Genomic DNA, 20,282 nt, shown 5'->3' on the forward strand with positions numbered 1-20,282 from the left:
ACCTTTACCTAACCTAAAAGTTACCTCACAGTGCATCAGTATCAGAACCACCTAACACTTGCCAATGTGAACTTATATGTATGGATTAAAATCACAGCTATTAAATCATTTTTTTCAATGGGTGAACGGACAGCCCCTGCCCCCCACATTTACTTTGACTGCATGAGCAGGGGAGGAGTGTAAACACGTATGGCTCTCAGCAGCCCACTTATGAAGTATTGCAAGCATGCAGTTAAATCTGTTATTCTCTATTTTTATGACTTTGCCAGGCTCAACCTTCATTTGAAATGAACAAGGGATCCGATCCTGTATACATGTAGACATAGAAGCGTTGTAAAAAAAGGAAAAGAATAAGACGACTAATTCAATCCTGCGTTTGGACCTCCTAGATTTGAAAATGATTGTTCTTAAAATGTTCAGTCCAGTTGTCTAGGGTATGATTCTGATTTAGAATTCCAAGCTTGTCCTCCAAAATGCTTGCAATTCCACACAAGTTTTCTAGGTTATTAGTAGAATAATATTCTGTAGCCATCCAGCAAAATCATGATTAGCTGCGACAGCGCTTTGCAGAGTTCCACTTGATATCCCTGTCCAACCTAATAATCACTCTTTTGAGTAGGGTTCATCCACTAATTTGTTGCCTATATTTTAGTGCTTTGATATTGATATCTTGGCATGTTTCAATTTTCATATAAATATCTAGAGAGAGAGAGAAAAAAGTCATAGGACTGGTTCACATACACATATACTTTGCTTGATCCCATCAGCTGATTTATCGCTACTTGATGTGTGAAATATTCACACTAGAAAATTTAAACTGTTGTCGTTTGCAGTACACAAAAAAGAAGGTCCCTCTAAATTCAATGGGAAGCGCACACTTGTTATGGTGCTTAGGATCTGCACATGCAAACCATCACTGGATGTGTGTTTCAACTGGCAATGAACATTCTTGTGAGAACCAGCTGGGGGAGTGGAATATCTGCTACAACCACAGGCATTTGAAAGCTTAGTCCTGAACACAAAAAAGCCGTTTCAAGTAAGCAAACCAAAGTCCTTCCTGAGCTTAAAGTTTAGGAAGGCCCTGGGATTCCATGGCTAGAACATTGTGGGAAGTTAAAGAACTTCATACTCATCTAAAGTCTGAATTTGCCCATAGTGGCTGGGGAAACCCAGCCAGATGTGCAGGGTATAAATAAAATCATCATCCTCATCCATCCTCATCACCATCATCTTCACTTGACCTGCTCCATCCCCACTCACCCGATAATCTTTTACCTGGTCTCCTCTGGTGAATAATATTTGGCCACCAGGTGACTTGACAGGCAAGCTTCACAATTCTCTCTCCCTACTCCCTGCTTTTTAAGCACAAAAATGACTCATCATATTTGTTCTTCCATGCCTTTGCTCTTAATAGACAAAACATAACGTATATTGTCGGGGAGACTTTGGCAAGAAAACATCACTTTCCTTGGCCCTGAATGTCAAGCTCAAACCGAGCATTAAATCTTATAAACAATGATATGACAAAGACATTCCTCCCTCTTGCTGTTTTTATTACAGTATTGTCAAGCTACAATTTATTGTCTGCATTGTTATACAAAGCAAGTATCTCAAAGCAGTTTAATAACATAAATTAATTTAGGCCTGTATTTCAAAAATTCTGTGAGTTAAATTTCAGTGTTGTTGAGGCATCCACTCCCCCTCCACTTTCCCCTGGAATTTGATTACAAGGAATAAGTTGTATTGTATTGAGGGGGGTCCCTGAAGTTTGTTCCTTGCTTAATTGTCAGTTGTTTCTTAGAAGCATTTGGAACTGGAGTTCATGTTTTGTGAGAGCCAAATTCATGCACAGTATATAGGCCCAGCACATGAGAGCCAGTGTGGTGTAGTGGTTAAGAGCGGTGGACTTGTAATCTGGTGAACTGGGTTTGATTCCCCGCTCCTCTACATGCAGCTGCTGGGTGACCTTGGGCTAGTCACACTTCTCTGAAGTCTCTCAGCCTCACTCACCTCACAGAGTGTTTGTTGTGGGGGAGGAAGGGAAAGGAGAATGTTGGCCGCTTTGAGACTCCTTCGGGTAGTGATAAAGCGGGATATCAAATCCAAACTCTTCTTCTTATAACTTGAAATACATTGGGCCTCAATATATTTGTGGCCTCTGACATGCATCCCTCCTTTGTTGCTATGCTGATGTATCTCCTCTCTGCCCCCCCCCCCCCGTAACCCACTACAGAACATCATGTTTCATCTCTCATCAACCAGTAATCACGGATGGCAATAATGGTGACCAAGGAGACAATAGAAAAGCTGCTCCTCCGCAGGCAAGTAGAAGTTGAACAACTGCTGAAGTTTTTCTCCATTGCCGCAGTTTTCTCCATGCCAGGAAAAGTCATGTTGCTTGCTCATGCAAATTAGAAGTGAAAGCATGGAAGGCATGGAGGTCAACATTAGATGGCGCTGGAGCCAATGACAAGGGGAGCTAACTAATTCTAGTTTTGTCTTGATCTTCCTCTTTGTTGAGTTCTATACAGGCAACTGTGAGAATAAGGAGGATGAAGCTCGTAGGCAGTGACAGGCCCCTAGGTAGTTTGTAAATATGAAGGAAGGCAGGTTAGGTAGCTAGCTGAGGACAAATCAAGGTGATAGGACACCAACCCATCTGCCTTCATTGACCAACCTCAACTAGTTCCTTGAAATTCTTTCAGGTAATGATTTAAGCGTGCAGGAGCCATGTCAGGAAAAGGTAAGAAGCTGAGCATTATGAGCAGTAGCGTTCATCATTGCAACATGTGCCAGATGAAAATTTGCAGTCTCAGCAGTGTGCTCTCCCAATAACAAAGAACAAATTGCGGGGGATCATGGTCACATGGACAGAGTTCCTCCTGGATTTTCAGGAGACTAATTTCTAACTGGACAGAACCTTAAAATAGCAAACTGTCCAGAATAACAGGGGACACCTGGCCAATGTATTTCTAGATCTACCTGGAGATGCCAAACATTGGGCCTGCAACTTTCTGTATGCAAAGCATGTGCTCTACCGCTGAGCGATAGAACTGCCCCAAACTTCTTACCAAGCGTGAAGAAATGGAGTTGGTTGGATAGGCCCAGCCCTGCAGAAATCCAAGCATCTACAACAGGGGCATTGGGTCAACCTGGTAACTGGCCCATCTATCTGCTATTACCTTCCTAAACTGAGCTATGGAGTCTCCACTCTTGGAAACTGGCTCCAGGAGTCTAGCAGTGCCCCACTTCTGTGTTTTCTGCCCTGCATGCAGAGCAACAGTTTGCCAGCAATTTGCAAAATTAAAGTTAGAACAAACAGTTTGTTCAGGTGGAGCCATTAAATCTGCTGCTGTTGCAGGTCTCAAAACTACTGGAAGTAGTGAGAGCTGGAAGGAGATTTGGAATAGATCGCCCAATAAACTGGTGTATTTATTTACATTGGCATGGTTTTCTGCTGTAGGGAACCCTGTTCCAAGAGGTGTTAGTCTGGGCATGGTCAGCACTGGCATAGAGTTTACATAAAATGAAGATTCGGGAGATTACTGGGCACAAGAACAGGCTTCAGGAACATTATAAATGTTAAAGCACTTAAGAATGTTAAGCCAGCAAGATTGCCGTTTGCTCTGAGCATTCTAAACACCTCTTTGGAAAAGAGAATTTTGGCATTTGTTCTGGAACGGCCAAGACAGTGTCTCATTGTCCTCGGGGACTGGGCTGTGAGATGGCCGGCAGCCACTGATGATATGTTTGGCAGAGACCTCTATAGTTTTCAGAGACCAATTGTTTGCTAGGACCCAACATTGCCACTGTTCAAGCTGTGAACCAAACTACGTGAAGACAGAAATCCCACGTTAACCCCAGAAGCTCAGCCATCGTTGTTGAGCTAAACTGTTCCACTTGCCCCCTTTGTCTGTCTTCTGCTGGCATTGAACGCGGCACACACTTAGCAGAGCCTCTTTCCAACATGATTCATTGCAGGGGGGTCTCTCGCTCACCCCAGTTCCTTGCACAACTGCTTCACATACTGCTGGAATTATTATACTGGTTCAATATGTTCGAGAGTACACAAGGGCATATCTCCTCTCAGAGACTGTTCTTTAATTATTATTTTTAAATTATGTTCCCCATGCCCTGTGCTTGCATCTAAACTGACTAAAAAGTTTTGAAAGAGCTGAAGCTGGTTTGTGCCTGGTGTATTTTGCAAGATCAGGTCCAATACTAATAAGAAGCAGTTATTCAGAAACCCTATCTGCTGATAAATGATGATACCCAACCTGCAAATATATTCCAGGAACCTAGCTATTAATGATAAGATGGGGAGTATGGAGGAGAAATGATTCTGAGGAGGTTTGCAGAATTCGTACTGTTAAAATGGAAAGGGGTCAAACCATCGCAAGAGATGTTGACATTTTGGGAAGTTGAATAGTTACAATGGAGTGGTCTTGGGGATGGGGGTGCATGTTTTTATTTACAGTGGTGCCTCGCAAGACGAAATTAATCTGTTCCGTGAGTCTCTTCGTCTTGCGGTTTTTTCGTCTTGCAAAGCACGGCTATTAGTGGCTTAGCGGCTATTAACGGCTTAACAGCTTAGCGGCTTAGCGGCTTTAAGAAAAGGGAAACAAACTCGCAAGACGTTTCGTCTTGCAAAGCAAGCCCATAGGGAAATTCGTCTTGCGGAACGACTCAAAAAACGAAAAACTCTTTCGTCTGGCGAGTTTTTCGTCTTGCGAGGCATTCGTCTTGCGGGGCACCACTGTAATATTATTGCTTTGTTTAAAATTTAACAAATAAAATATTTCAGGAAATCTTAGCAAGAGGTCACTGAGTCCGCATTGCCACGGTGAAGGAGAACAAACGTAGAAAAAGGTAACTGCTACATAAAGGTTCCCAGTTTTGAGCATTTCTCTTCCATTTGTCAACTGTACGATAATTAAAAACCAGTACATATAATAAAATTATTAATCACCATGGAACAATTAGTTCAAAAGCAGGAGAACAGAGATAAAAACTAGAACTAGGTTAGGATTAACACGCCAACATCCCTAAGAGGGAAATTTCCAAAGTGCTGGACTTTTTAGTTTAGGGAGCAAGCGGGGGAAAGGCAACAGAGGGAGATAAGATGGTGATTATGTATGGCATGGAGAAAGGGGAAACAGACATGTTTTCCTCCCCCTCGAAAATACCAGAACTCGGGGTCATCCAATGAAATTGGAGGAGATTCAGACAAAAGGAGATTCTGGACAGAACAGCACACAGCTAATTTATGGAATTCACTTTCACAAGATGAGGTGATGGCTAGCAGTTTAGATGGCTTTAAAATGAGCTTAGGCATATTTGTGGAGCAGGGGTGGGTGGGGAATCTGTCAAAGGCTACTACTAATGCTTATTTGTCATATCACATGCTTTCTTCAGGGTTAAAGGCAGTGTGAGAGGGCTGCTGCTTTCACGTCCTACTTGTGGACATGTGGGAAGCAGAATGCTGGGTTAGATGAATCTCTGGTCTGATCCAACGAGTAAAACAGGAGATTTAAAAGCCTAGCGAGGGGTGTGGAACCTGTGACCCTCCAGGCATTGTTGAACTCCAACTCCCATCTGCCCTGGCCACAGGCCTTGCTGGCTGGGGTTGATGGGAATGTGAACGACCATCATCTTGAGGACCAGTTTCTCCAACTCTGGCTAAAAGGTGCCAAGAAGGTGCCAGGTTAGCTTCACTGGGTAGTGCATCCCAGAGATGAGATGCCACCACTGAAAAGGCCCCGTCTTGGGTCACTACTTGTGTCATCTTTGCTGCCAGAGGTATCTGAGAAGATTTCCTAACATCTGGGCAGGGGGGCAAATTAGAAGTCAGCAGTCCTTAAGGTATGTACCAGAAGAACATGCATGTGCCTAAACATTGCATTGCAAGATAAGATCCCAACGCACCCTTAGGGTTTTTATCTCTGCCTTGTACATGTTGCAATTTTACCTCTGGCTACCTAGCCTAGCTAATAAATACTATGTGTGTTGTAATATAGGTGAGGAGCCTTTGTCATAAACAATCTAGCCCATCTAGTCAGAGAGACTGACCAGGTGCCTATGGGAATCCTGCAAGGCAGTCATTAGCAGAACAGCACTCTGCACATCTGCAGTTCCCAGCAGCTGGCCTTCAGAGGCACGATGCCTCCAATCCTGCAGGTGGATCATGCCCATCATGGCTACTAGCCCTTGATAGCCTTGTCCTCAAAGAATTTGTCTACTCCTCTTTTAAAGCCATCCAATTTGCTGGACAACATTGCATCCTATGCAAGTTCCATAGCTTAACTATGGGCTCTGATGTCGCCTGCCTCTTGTCCTCATTAGTAGGTCAATGGTCAGGTAAGTCTTCTAATAAGAAAAATAAAATCTGCTTGGGAAAAAAACACATAGAGAGAAATCAGAATGCTAGTGGATCAACATGTTTACAAACTCAGGCTGGGACCAAAAATCTCTTTCCACCCTCAGTCTCTTGAATATAGTTTCCCCTCTGAAAATGGAGGCTGCTTTTCTGCTGGGGAAGAACTATTTCAGGTGTGTGTGTGTGGGGGGGGGTGCTGCTTCCCTTTTGGGATATTCTCAGGGTGTGTAGCCAGCGGTAGAAGGAGTTGCTGGCTACCAGCTGTAGAAAGAGCAACCCACCATTACAAGCACTGTGCAGCTTTTTTTAACATTAGGAAATGTGAGGAGCAAAGGGAATGGAAAACCTATGACCACTTCATTAGGTTAAGCATGATAAATAATAGTGGTACCTTGGGTTAAGTACTTAATTCATTCTAGAGGTCCGTTCTTAACCTGAAATTGTTCTTAACCTGAAGCACCACTTTAGCTAATGGGGCCTCCTGTTGCTGCCGCGCGGCCAGAGCACGATTTCAGTTCTCATCCTGAAGCAAAGTTCTTAACCCGAGGTACTATTTCTGGGTTAGCGGAGTCTGTAACCTGAAGCGTATGTAACCTGAAGCGTATGTAACCCGAGGTACCACTGTAACCCTCTTCCTTGATTTTTTTGGCAGGGTTTCCCTTGAACTGTACCCACCCACTAAATGGTTGTTTGTTTGTTTTTAAAGGGATTTTCCAAAATTGCAGTGACACCAGACTAAACACTTATGATTGTGGCTGAAGGCATTGCCTGAGACTGGGAAGGAGAAAATGACTGTCAACTGACCAGGGGAAAAAAAAGATGACCCGGTCTGCTCCTGTGCCTTTACAAGCATCTTGGCATGTTGTAGCGAATGTGTTTTCCATGGCATGGTATAAGTTTTTATCGCCTGCTAATTCCTTTAGATGAAGCTGCTGTTGAAAGAACAGCAGGGTCTGGCAAAAGAATTGGCAACCCTAAAGAAAACCCTTTGTTTTTGCTCCGCATATGGAGCAGGTCACTAATATCAAAAGAACTTTTAACTTGAAAGGCGCTTAGTTTGGCTGCCCTTGTTTTTGAGAACAGGCAAGCCCGAGAGTGACTTGAAGGTTTCCCACAGTAAATACATTATAGGCGGGTTTCATAGGCTACTGAGACCTTTATACTTCCACCTGCACATTATGGCTCTAATAAACACATTATCAGGTCATGAAAATGATGGCAAACATGTGACTGGAGGATCTGATAAGTCAGAAGCAAAGATTAGCAAGTCCTCATCTCTCTCCCCCGCCCCTCCCTTCTCACGGAAAAAAAAGCTGCAAGAGATTCCCTTATTTAAAACAATTGCAGCATGTGGATTTACTGCACTTAAATCATTACTGGCAATTAGCACGTGTCAGAAGGTTGCAGCTGGCTCCAATTACAGGTAAGATTTTAGAGATTTGAACTTAATTGTATGCATGATAGTGGGAGGCTGGGGGGCACATGCCAGAATAAATGGGATCACACCTCTTTGAAATGGGAATGTTACCACCTTTATCATTTTCACTTGACTTTTGTCCTTCAGGAGGGGGAGGAAATGGAGAACTAAACTCCCAGCACCATTTCTGTGTCCCCCCTCCCTCCCCAGTTAACGGAGTGTACCTATCCAGGCACGATAAAGAATGAGAGTTTCTTACCAATAATAATTTGGAGCCTACCTACTTCCTGTTACCCCTTTTGCCTGAGGGCTTCTGATAAGCGCAAACGACATGATGGCAAAACTTTGGCCAACTTCACAACTGGCACCGAAGTGTTGTTTAGGAATTAAAACTAAGGGCTCTCCCTGCCCCACTCTACCCGATTTCAAGTTTCACCATTTTTGGTTGCCAAGTCGAGTGCATTTTTTTTTTAAATGGGCATGATCCAAAATGGAAGCCAATTATTGCTTAATGTTCTGTGGATTGTGGTGTGTGTGTTCTTGTTTGATAAAAAATAATCTCACTTTCTCTCTCCCTTGCTTGCGTTTGGTTATCATGAGAACACGAGGAGCCCTATGGGAGCAGTCCAACAAGTCCATCAAGATCAACCTCCTCTGTCCCATGGCGGCCAATCAGCTGCTTCTCCAGGAAACCCATAGGAAAGATATAAAGACAATAGCCCTCTGTGGCAACTGGTATTCAGAGAAGCATGTTGCTCTTTCTGATCCTCCACGTAGCATATAGCTCTTATGGTGAGTTCACCCAGTTGCCTTTTAAAGCTACCTAAATTGTGGGCCATCAACACACCTTGCGGCAGTGGATTCTGAAGTTTAAATATACAGGGAGGAATTCAACATCATGTTGGGATACTGCCAGGGAGACAAAGTCCATCTCGACTCCACGTCGTCTCCGGACGTCCATTGATCTCCCGTAGACACGCAGTATCAGCAATTAGCGACACGAGCTCTAGAAATAGCTTGCCACATTCCAGAACCGATGCACACTCTATCAGCAGATAATGCACACAGCGGAAGATGCACCCAGGAGAGCATGATTTACAAGTTTATTCAGCGTTGATCAGAACAAAGAAAAACATGACTGCCTGCTTCAGATGTCTCCAGCAGAGAGAGAGAAACGAAAGCAAAGACACAACATAAAAATCCTGTGAAACAGGAAAATACGCAGGCTGTGACACAAACATCCTGCTTCCTTTTAAGGTGAAACGGAAATATCCTAACACATCACGTGCTTGTTCCATAAGGGCAAGCATTTTGGCTTGACAGATAGACCGATCCCCACCCTCTCCTTCCCTATTCACTGTCCTGAGGGTTGTCCTGAACCCCTCCCTGAACCAACTGGGGTGGCATGGAGAAAGAGAAGAAGGGGGAAAGCCCACCGCACAATCAGAATCCCACCTTTTGCCTACCCTTAATCCGCCAATGTGCACCTCCACGGAATGGTCCCCAATCCAGCAGGATGCTAGGGTTGATAGTATTGAAAATCCATGAGAGGTCCAGAAAATCAACAGCTACACTCTTACTTGAGCAATAACTGTCTAACAGAGCAATCAAAGTTGCTTCAGTCCCCAATCCGCATCTGATTCAAGATTGGTAGTGGCCTGGGTCAGTAATGAGGTACCTGTGGCCTGGGAATCATTGGTCTTGCTGGCAGGGACAGCTGAATATTGGAGTCTAACAACATCTGGAGGGACACATGTTCCCTGTCACTAGTCTAAGCAATCTGTTTCATCCTGGAATTGAGCAGACAAGCATCTTCTGCTCAAGTACCATGCTCCTCAAAAGGATATTTGTCACTGACTGTTCAGGTCCAGAAAGAGTTTCTTCTTCATCATGAACACTTCCCTCAATGTGACTGGGACCATGTTCTTCTTCTAGAAGGCATTAATTACCTTCTACCCTCCCATGAAGACAGAATAAGGCAGAATGGGCAGACGTGGAGTAAATAATGTTAGCCCAAACACCATTGCACACATGAACAAGATGGTTGGCTGGTTGGCTTGGGGGTATTTTGATTCTTTTAGTAGTTAGAATTTAGCTACTATTATTATACAGTTCAGTCAGGTATTCAACAAAGTGGCTGTCAAAGACAGTGTTGATATCCTCCATAAACATCAAGGATTTAGCAAATTCTGCGAGCCAGTGAGGGCTTGCAACCAACTCACACATTTATTTTTGAGGTAGCTATGTTCTCACACGCGGGGACTTTTTACTGCCTCATTTTTTACATGTTGAGCGGCTTGTGTGTGGGAGCCGTATCCTAATTTGGGGGCAAGGAAGAGAGGAAAAGTACAAAGCCAGGGAAAATGTTTGAAAATGAGTCCTTTGTTTTTTCAGCCACCTCATGCTAACGGTTCTTCATGTGAAAATTAGGTGTCTTGCAGCACGAGAACTTCCCCTCTCAGATATTAGCGTGCAATTTGGCAATATAGCAGGGAATTATAATGGGGGTGGAAACTACTGGTGTTAAAAAACTGTTGTAAGTATTATTGTAATAAGTGCAAAATGCTTAGAGCGTCTCAGTCGAAACAGAATTAAGTGCAAAGCTTGATGATTCCTCCTTATTTAATAGTGTTATGAATGCTTCTTACAGTCTTCCTTTCTCATCCCAAGTAAGGCACGATATAATGAACATATTTTCTCACTGTGTATACAAAATGGCCCTCCTCATTAGAGATGGGGAGGCTTTTGATTTGGTTTGCATTTTAATTTGCTCTTCGGCACAACAATGCACAACACACAAAGCGAATCTTTCAAAATTCACACTTTCCCAAATTTCGTGATACAGTTTGCCGACTGAAATGTGTGTACAAAAATGCACCTGTTAGGACAAAATGTGCACAAAAATTAGGAAAACAGCATTACAAAAATATTGGGGAAAATTTATTGCAAAATGTGTATATTAAGAGAAATGTGTACTGATATGCTGATGAATTTTTGTGAGGTGTTTTTTTTTTTAATCACAAGCTCATATGCAAACTGGATTTAATATGGAAACCTCAAAGCTAACAGATTCATTCATCCCTATAGTTAACTGATTAAGGATCTGTTAAAAATGTAAAGACTGGCACTCCCGCTCAAGTTACTGAGAGATTATAGGGCCACAGAACTTGGTCCGAAACAATTTTGTGCTACCTTTGTGCCTTTGTGAGTGTGGTCTCCATGTCCAATATGATTTGTATGATTGCAGGTTTGGGACTGAAGCAACCTGTTGAGCAATTTGCCTACATCACAAAAGAACAGGGTACATTGGATGGATGGGAAGAAAGGTGGGGGGGCGACAATGGCCGGCCCACCCCAACCTTTGTGTAAATTTTGCACAGGGCCCATGTGCACATCACTCTGTGTTTAGGCTCTGAACGGAGGTCTGGCTCAATGCCCAGAGGTTAGGGTGTGTGTGAACTACAGCTGTGATCCTGTTCCTCCTTCTACGAATTCAACACTGCCTGTTAATGGTCTGAACAGGATTTCTGTGGCTCCATGTGGCTGTATGAGTTCTCAGAAACGACAGCTTCACAGGATTGTGGAGCCAAAAAGTGGTTGGTCACTGTTACCACCTGAACTGGGCCTAATTAAACATTTCCGACATTTCTACGTAAAATCCCTTTCCCCTTTAACTGTGAGTCCTTGTAACACGAAGGTTCTCAGATTTGTGATAGGCATCATTTTGATTTCATAGGAGTCCTCCTTTATTTACCTAGCTGGCTCTCAGCTTTTCCTCTCCCTCCGCTTGGGAAAGCTTTAACAGAGCTCTTTGCTCCCACACTGCCACAGAGATTTGTTTCAGAAACCTTTGAAAGAGATTTTTAAAGACCCTTGTCATGGGAACAGCTGTCAGCCCACACAGCTCACTTTTAATATTTGAAGCTTTTTTTAATGTTTAATTTGCTTCTACAGGTTTTGAGCCGATTTTATTGTTGTTGAGTTAAAAAAATTTCTGTTGTTTTAATTAACCCCTGCCACCCAAGCAACTGAAAAGCACACTAGCATCTCGTGATGTTTCTCAACCCTGAGCTTCAGAAATGAGTACATTTGTATGGCCTGAGCCCAGGGTAGTCGTTCGAAACATAAACTGAGTCACGCAAGCATTTATTTATGCATTTGATCCCATTTATGGATCGCACCTCACAAAATACCTCGCAGCGATTTCACAGTGAAAATATCAACAAAAAGAACAATTAAAAAACAACCCCATGTGTAAAAACAATTTCAACAATTCCACGTGGGTGGAAAATTAAAAGCTATTTCGTATGCAAAACCTATTCCAAATCCAATAGAGACACAGGTGGGGATAAAGATTTCTACTTAAAAGGCTTGTTGAAAAAGGAGAAATCTTTCCATGGGTGCTGAACAGGTGATAGAGATGGAGCCTTTCTGACATGGGATGGTGACATGGGATGGGTTAGGGAGGAGTTCTGAAGAGCAGATGCTATTTCAAGTGGTGTTTGTTATCATATATGGAGATCATGCAGGGCGAAGGACACATCAGCTCTATAGCTGGTCCCAGGAATGGAGCAGAAGCATCGTACGTGCGTTCTGTGAGCCAATGTGGTGTAGTGGTAAAGAGCGGTAGACTTGTAATCTGGTGAACCGGGTTCGTGTCTCCGCTCCTCCACATGCAGCTGCTGGGTGACCTTGGGCTAGTCACACTTCTCTGAAGTCTCTCAGCCTCACTCACCTCACAGAGTGTTTGTTGTGGGGGAGGAAGAGAAAGGAGAATGTTAGCCGCTTTGAGACTCCTGAAGGGGAGTGAAAGGCGGGATATCAAATCCAAACTCTTCATCCTCTTCTTCTTTTTATTAGTTTTCAACATATCATTTTCAACAATAATTAAACATATTTTCATATCTTATACTATTTTTTTACTTCCATCAGTCACATCTGAAAATTTTCCAATCTATTTATTTAATATACATTTCTTACATTCTTACATTATATCTCATAACTAATATCCTATTCTTTCTCTACTGTGCAATATTTCATATATTTCTCCTTACAAAACTTCTTGTAGTCCTATTAGCGTAATTTGTTGATTACAATTGCTCTTCAAATAGTTTGTATATTTCTTCCAATCTTCTGTAAATCTCTGGTCCCGCAAGTTTCGAATCCTTCCTGTCATTTTATCTAATTCTGCGTAGTCCATTAATTTTACCTGCCATTCTTCTTTTGTCAGGATTTCTTTTTGCTTCCATTTCTGGGCTGACAATACTGTTGCCGCTGTTGTTGCATATAAAAACAATTTAACATCTTCCCTATTAACATCTCGCCTATATCAAGTGGTGTTTGTTATCAAGCAGGAGTAATATAAGATGAAGAACTTTATTTAAACAAACTTGCATTCATGCCTTTCCCTGCTGTTCTGTTGTTGCACTGTTTCTGTGGAGTCATTTCTGGGTAGCTATTCCCTCGGTGGTCACTAAATTTCTATGTCTGACTGTTGTCCTCATCCTTCTATATAGTTCCACATAAGTACAGGAGCCAGGTTCAGTTCCTAACATCTCCCATTAAGAAGGAATGAGAACAATATCTCTGTGTTATCCCAGCAAGTGGCCACCATCCAAAGAAAACAATGCTCAACTCCATGCAAAGCTCTTTAATAGGTAGAAGAAGAAGAAGAGTTTGGATTTGATATCCCGCCTTTCACTCCCCTTCAGGAGTCTCAAAGCGGCTAACAATCTCCTTTCTCTTCCTCCCCACAACAAACACTCTGTGAGGTGAGTGGGGCTGAGAGACTTCAAAGAAGTGTGACTGGCCCAAGGTCACCCAGCAGCTGCATGTGGAGGAGCGGGGAAGCGAACCCGGTTCCCCAGATTATGAGACTACTGCTCTTAACCACTACACCACACTGGCTCTCATAGGTCAATAATGTTGGGCGAGTGAATCATTTAATGACTTCCCAAGGTCTGATAGTTAATGGTATTGGGGTGGGGGTGGGGAGGACAATCCGCTAGTTCTGCTCCAATCTTGTTCCTGAGTAGGGAGGCTTCAGGAATTTGATCTTTGTGAATTTCAGCCTGAACTTAAAAATAATAACTGGTGCGGATTAATGCAGAAATGGGATGGGCTTAGGACGGAGCACATGTGAAAATAGTGTGGACTAGAAATAGATTGATTTGCTCCTATCACAGGCACCAAACTGCTGATGAGAACTGCTTTCACTTCCGTAGGTCCACATAAGCATAGAGAACAAAAAAACCAACAACAGCTGTCACTTGAAATATGACGTTCCCTGAAATAATGCAAAGTAGAATAAAGCCCAATTCACATGTGGAGCATTTTGGGCTGTCGTTACTCTGCAACCAGAACTGTTGCAATTTCATTACTTTGGCTTCGCCAGCCTAGGCAGAATGACAAGGAGCTGGATTCATTGAGCATGGGCCATTGGTCTTTCCCTTGGTGTTTCTCTCCTTACAGTGTGCCAGGACTATCTATCTACTGGATTTTGAAGATCTGGGTGCAAATCAATATCCATTGGCTTTCCCCACTTTTGCCCATCCTTGTGAGCCCGTGGGGCAGATTAGGCTGAGAGATAATGCTTGACCCAGGTCATCGAGTGACTGTCATGGCTGAACAGGATCTTGATTTCAAGCCTTCTACTGGGTTACACTCTGCCCAGTAACCCCACACTAGGACCCCATCTGAACTATACATTTAAAGCATTATCGCACCACTTTAAACCGCCATTACTTCACCCAAAGAGTCCTGCGAACCACTGCTGTTAAGCTGGGCTTTTTCAGCTGGAACTCATTGGAACTTAGTTCCGGCACCTCTCAAGTGGGCACCATTGCCATTATAAGAGAACAAGGTGAATTCCAACACCTCTTTTTCTAGAAAAATGGCACTGCTGTTAAGTATGCTGGGAGTTGTTAGGAGACCCCCCTATTCTCATCACAGAGCTACAAGTCCAGGATGGTTTAATGAATACCCCTCTTTTCAGGAAGCTCTTGACCATTGTACCTCTCTGAGGACAATAGGAGTTTTTTTTAACAACTCTCAGCACCGTTAACAAGCCACAGTTCCCAGAATTGTTTGGGGGGAAGCCATGGCTGTATAAAGCAGCATGATACTGCATTATAGTGCAGATGGGGCCTAGGTATTGTTGTCTTGTAACACACATACACAAGATACCGAGCAAAGACATCTTATTTCTTTACAAAGGAATGAAAGGGAACTCCTTATGCGAGGAACAGCATGTTTCAATACACTCGAGCATGCCAGTAGAAATGGCTTCCTTCTCTTCTCTTTCATAATATCTAGTTATTAATGTCTTCTTCATCGTGATGAGGCCTTTCTCTGATCCTGGCAGCAGCATGCAGAACAGAGGTGGGAGAAGTGAAACATTGCTGTGTTAGGACATGGGTCCATTTTACTACACCCTAAGAAGGGGTGAGGGAACCTGTCAAACAGCTGCCAATTTTCGCTTGTGGTGCTGTGTATATTGCAAAGTGTGTGTGTATTTCAGCAGAGCAATTTGGAATGCCAGAGCCCCAAACTGAGCGGGGTTCTAAATTTTCCTAGATGGGTCTATATCTGACTGCTGCGCAGCTGTTAACTCTGCACAGAGCATCTTGTGCCAGATCTTGCAGAAGGCACCCCGGCAATCAGAGGAATTATTTAACTCAATTATTTTTATTAATTTATTGTATGAAATCCTTCAGAGCGAATCCTCTTTGATGTGCGATATCCTAATCACACCCGCAGGGCATTGCGAAGCGCAAAGCGTGCGTGAGTGTCTTTAATTCCTCAGTGGTATGATAATATCTTTTTTACTAGTGTAAATAAATCAATTATTTAAGTCAAATACTTTGATCACTGGGAACTGCCAGTGAATGTCTGTGCTGTGCAGTTTACGGTGGGCAATTCTTGTCTGTAACAACTACCGTCGCAGTGCTTGTAGCTCTTCATTTCAATCTACTCTTAAAAATGAGATTAGAAGCCATTCACCAGTATGCATACTTATCTTGGGCCTGGTGTGGCACAGAGTACCTTAGCCAAGTGGAATAGAAGGGTGCTTTCATCTGTCACAGGGTTAAAGATGTGCCACTCTTCCTTCTCATTAACTAATTGCTATTGTACAGAGAACGTATACAATGATTTCTCCCAACGCACTGTGAACCTGGTTCAAACACTCTGCATTACGATAACAATTATTTGCCCATACGGGTAAAAGGGTATTTTGGGTCTCTTGGGATGCAAGGTAAATTAGCATTTTATATCATATTAATGAAGTGTTAATTGTTTCTCACAACGTCTGTGTGTATGCGTGTGAGAAAATTGAATGCGTTCCTATTGACATTGTCGCGGAACAGCCACATTACCTTGCAGCACTTTCTGATGAGTTCATCGAGAAAGTGAAATATTACTAATTGTGAAGTGTAATTAACCGTTCATCTAGCTGAGACCTTATTTTAAAGTCAAGCTGCAATTTTTAGTCAGAAAAATATGCTTCAAAAAGCTTTTTTCTGAAAAGTGTAGTCCAGTTATACACAGCATGTGAATACTAGAACTAGCTTTAAAGGTGATTTGGTAACTTCAATCATTTAGAACTCACATAACCCCCCCCCCCCATTTTAAAACAGCTGCATTTGTTGCCAGTTTATTCCTGGGGCTGATTCAAGGAGCTCATATTGGTGTTTTAAGCCATAAATATCTTAAGGCCCCAAATATATGAAATATCTTCATCCCCACCAACCTTCTGGAGGATACATTGCTGGATTAAAACATACAATATTTTATCCTCACACTGTCAAAAGTTCAAAATAAAATATTTGGCAAAAGTCTCCTCTATTAGTCACAGATAGGATTGCATGACCTGTGCATGGTACAGTGAGTTCTGGAGAGGAGTTGAAGAGAAAGAGGAAGCCTTCTGATAAAAACAAAAGGGGGAGATTTCTCCCTTCCTCACAAGCCATGCACTTCCTCTGTTACGGGATCCTCTCTGCATTCCAGTCACCGCTTGTGGGCATTTATGTAAGACGTGGTGGTGAATAAATGTAAGAAAGCAAATGTCATTTTCGCTGTTGAAAGTAGACCAGCCGATACCATAAGCTGTTCTAATACTGTGGTGCGTCGCAAGACGAAAAGAATCCGTTCCGTGAGTCTCTTCGTCTAGCGGTTTTTTCGTCTTGCGAAGCAATCCCATTAGTGGATTAGTGGATTAGCGCTATTAGCGGTTTAGCGGCTATTAGCGGCTATTAAAGGCTTAAGGGATTAGCGGATTAGCTGCTAAAAGGCTATTAGCAGCTTAGTGCCTTAGAAAAAGGGGGTGGGGAGCGGAAAAAAACCCCCAGGAATCGCAAGACATTTTCGTCTTGCGAAGCAAGCCCATAGCAAATTCGTCCTGCGAAGCACCTCCAAAACGGAAAACCCTTTCGTCTAGCGGGTTTTCCGTCTTGCGAGGCATTCGTCTTGCGGGGCACCACTGTATACAGGTGTTCTTCTTTGTAGGTTCTGTTCAATTCCATGTATGAGAATGTGGCTGTGCAGACCACAGGTAAAATCTTCTACAAAGCTCTGGAAGATTAGGATCATCAGCCTCTCCTATCTCTCCCATACACAACAGCATCCCACACTTAAGGTGAGGCGACATTTATTGGGACCTCTCCCAATGAATGTCCTGTGAGAGCCACTTATTCCTTCATAAAATCATTGTCCTTTGGACTCCCCCCCCCCACCTCCATTCTGTGTCAACTTTCCAACAGGCGCAACAGCAAGTGCTGTTTGTTTTTAAAACTCCTACTGTTGCAGGAGTGAGGTTCACAATGTTCATCTGTTAGTTCTTTAAGAAATAAATGAGGATGGGGACCTTCAGCCATTGTGCCTCTCATGCTTGGGATAAGGCCGAGTTGTCAAATGATACAGGCCTACTGGAATTGGAAGCTGTGCTCCTGCTTCCTCTAACAATTAATGCTACACAGATTAAGGGAAATCTAGCCAGTGCTCCACTCCTTTTTACAACAAAGCCTGCAAACATGACATTATGGGCCAGAAGGCTTATTACTGGACAGCAGTTTCTATAAAAGTAGCAATTTTATATTGCCTTTTTTAAAAAAAGAATCCTTATAATCTTCTGAAAATATACTGGGAAAAACACTTGGACCAAGGTTTCTGTATGAAGCATGGTGAAACAAAACCTTACTGTCCATTCAGCTATGTGCTATTCTTCCTTAAAGCATGATCTCCACTTTTGGTACCTCTGTTTCACAGCATGGTGGTGGACCATAGAGGATATGCCCTTTGACAGAAAGGAACTCTTTAATGAAGGTATGATTATCTTGAGAAGCTGAGGGAGGACAAATCCAAATTTTGCTCCTTTGGTCTCTCTGGTTGTTCTTACTGTTATTGACGGCACTCCTTGGATTTTCCTTCTGAAGTGCTGTTGATCCAACCATGCCCAAGCTGTCTCTTTGTCTCATCAAAAGCATCACCTCTCAGCCTCCAAGATGCTTTTCCCCCAACAAAACAATAACAGAGAAGCATTGTTGCTGCATTCATTTTCCATTCTCAATACAAGTTTCTTCCCTCCTTTCTTGAAATATCCTCCAGCACATTTTTGCCATGTAAAAATTTACTTGCATTGGAAGTCCCCTAGACCAGGGGTCAGCAACCTTTTTCAGCCGTGGGCTGGTCCACTGTCCCTCAGACCATGTGGTGGGCTGGACTATATTGAGGGGGGGGGGGAAATAAAATGAATGAATTCCTATGCCCCACAAATAACCCAGAGATGCATTTTAAATAAAAGGACAAATTCTGCTCATGTAAAAACACACTGATTCCCAGACGGTCCGCGGGCCGGATTTAGAAGGCAATTGGGCTGCATCCAGCCCACAGGCCTTAGGTTGCCTACCCCTGCCCTAGACAATCAAGAAAAGAGAAGGGGGATTCTTTTTTATTGGAATATTTCTGTCCTACCTTATGTCCACGAGGGGCAATGAAGGTGACTCATGATAAACAGAAAACTAGGAAAATAGAATACAAATATTCTTAAAATGACCCACTTGCCAATAACAACAATAAACAATAAACAAAACAGCAGAGGCAGTAAAACAAATAAAAAAGAGCAAGAATTTTCAACCACTGCTCAGGTCAGGTGGTTGCTTAAATACTAGCATCCTGGACTGGCACCTAAACCAAAGCAAGTAGTTTTACTCTAAAATCACTAACTCTACACCCTGGGTGTCCTGTCAAAGAGTTTTATATACACAGCACAATCTGTTTCAGACAATGTTGGATCAAGATATCATATGTGTTAGGTTAATATGAGAGGAGCTGGTCCTTCTGATATTCTCCCGGCCTCACATGTGTTTAGAGCTTCAAAGGTAAGAACGAGAACTTCCATTTGCCCGGGAAAACAGGAGCAAATAAAGTGGTACATATTGGTGTTTTGTGACCTGAAAAAAGGGGCTTCTGTTATAACTCTCGCTTCCACATTCTGAACCAATTGGATTTTCTAAATGCTTTTCAAAGGCTACTCTGTATTGAGTGCATTGCAGTAATCTAATCTGGGTGTAATCAAGTCATGTATGACATTGGCCAGACTGGTTTTCTCCAAGAAAAGGGGAAGGCCAGTGTAGAAGCTGAAGCTGAGCAAAAGTGCTGCTGGCCACAACTGCAAACTTGAACTCAAGATTCCTAATTTGCAAACCAGATCCTTCAGGGTTGTGGGGGTGGGTCCATTTTTTTTAGGGGGAATCTCCTAACCAGTGATCTCCCCCCCCCCCCCAGTTGTTCAGGCTGTGCATTTCATGAATGGGAACAATGTGATTCGGAAGATGGTACTGGGGGGTACAGGATATGCCTACATCTTCTTGATTTGGGGCAACTTAGGTTTTAATTTACTCCTAATTGGTGTATTTGTGCATTGTATAGCCATGACCTCAGCATATTTCGTCTCTAGATAACCAATGTGTCTGATACATAGCCTTTCTGCTGAAGCCAAGATGGTTATTGCCTAAAAGCAAGAAAGCAAAAGAAGCTCAATAGTACAGGAGAGGTTAAAACAGAACAGACAAATCAACCAGTTATTTAAGAATATAAGAGGAAAGGGAGTGGATGATAGACGTAACTGGGAACCATTTAAAGGAATATGCAGTCCTTAAATGATTGCAGCATGTGCTTTTTGCTACTTTGATGTCATGTCATTGGTTTACATGTCTCAGTAAAAAGTTGATGAAGAAAATGCAAGTGTGTTCCAACTAAGGTGTTTCCATGGAAAGGTTGACACCCATGTATACTCAAAGGGGTTTATGAAAGAAGAAGAAGTACATGCGAGAAAACTCATAGGCTGCTGGCCTTGTCGATGGCTTTTATTAGCTGGGAGAGAGAATGGTTGTTGTGTTAGAATTCAGGAGAACACCCAAGATAGTGCACCTGAGCAAACACTGTTATCCCTGAGTGAAGTCCATACCAACAGAGAAGGCCAGCGCAAGGTCC

At 42.9% G+C, this 20,282-nt stretch overlaps 1 protein-coding gene across 6 annotated transcripts in view; it reads left to right on the plus strand.

Moving 5' to 3' along the window:
- The window catches only part of LOC310673400 (uncharacterized protein), a 182,729-nt gene that overhangs the window by 124,830 nt on the left and 37,617 nt on the right, over positions 1–20,282 (plus strand). Inside the window, exons 1-3 of one of the 6 annotated variants that reach the window (XR_014508975.1) lie at positions 6,863–7,799; positions 8,394–8,585; positions 17,298–17,427. Coding sequence is in view for 1 of the 6 variants with exons in the window: in XM_083431870.1 (XP_083287996.1) it covers positions 17,298–17,427 (130 nt within the window). In the remaining 5 variants the exon portion in view is untranslated. Of the gene's footprint in view, positions 1–6,862; positions 8,586–16,415; positions 16,915–17,281; positions 17,428–20,282 lie in introns of those variants that run through there. The other 5 variants (XR_014508974.1, XR_014508976.1, XR_014508978.1 and 2 more) reach the window with 5 other exon arrangements.

This window comes from Podarcis tiliguerta (genome assembly GCF_965153285.1).
Source record: "Podarcis tiliguerta genome assembly, chromosome: 3".
NCBI lineage: Eukaryota > Metazoa > Chordata > Lepidosauria > Squamata > Lacertidae > Podarcis > Podarcis tiliguerta.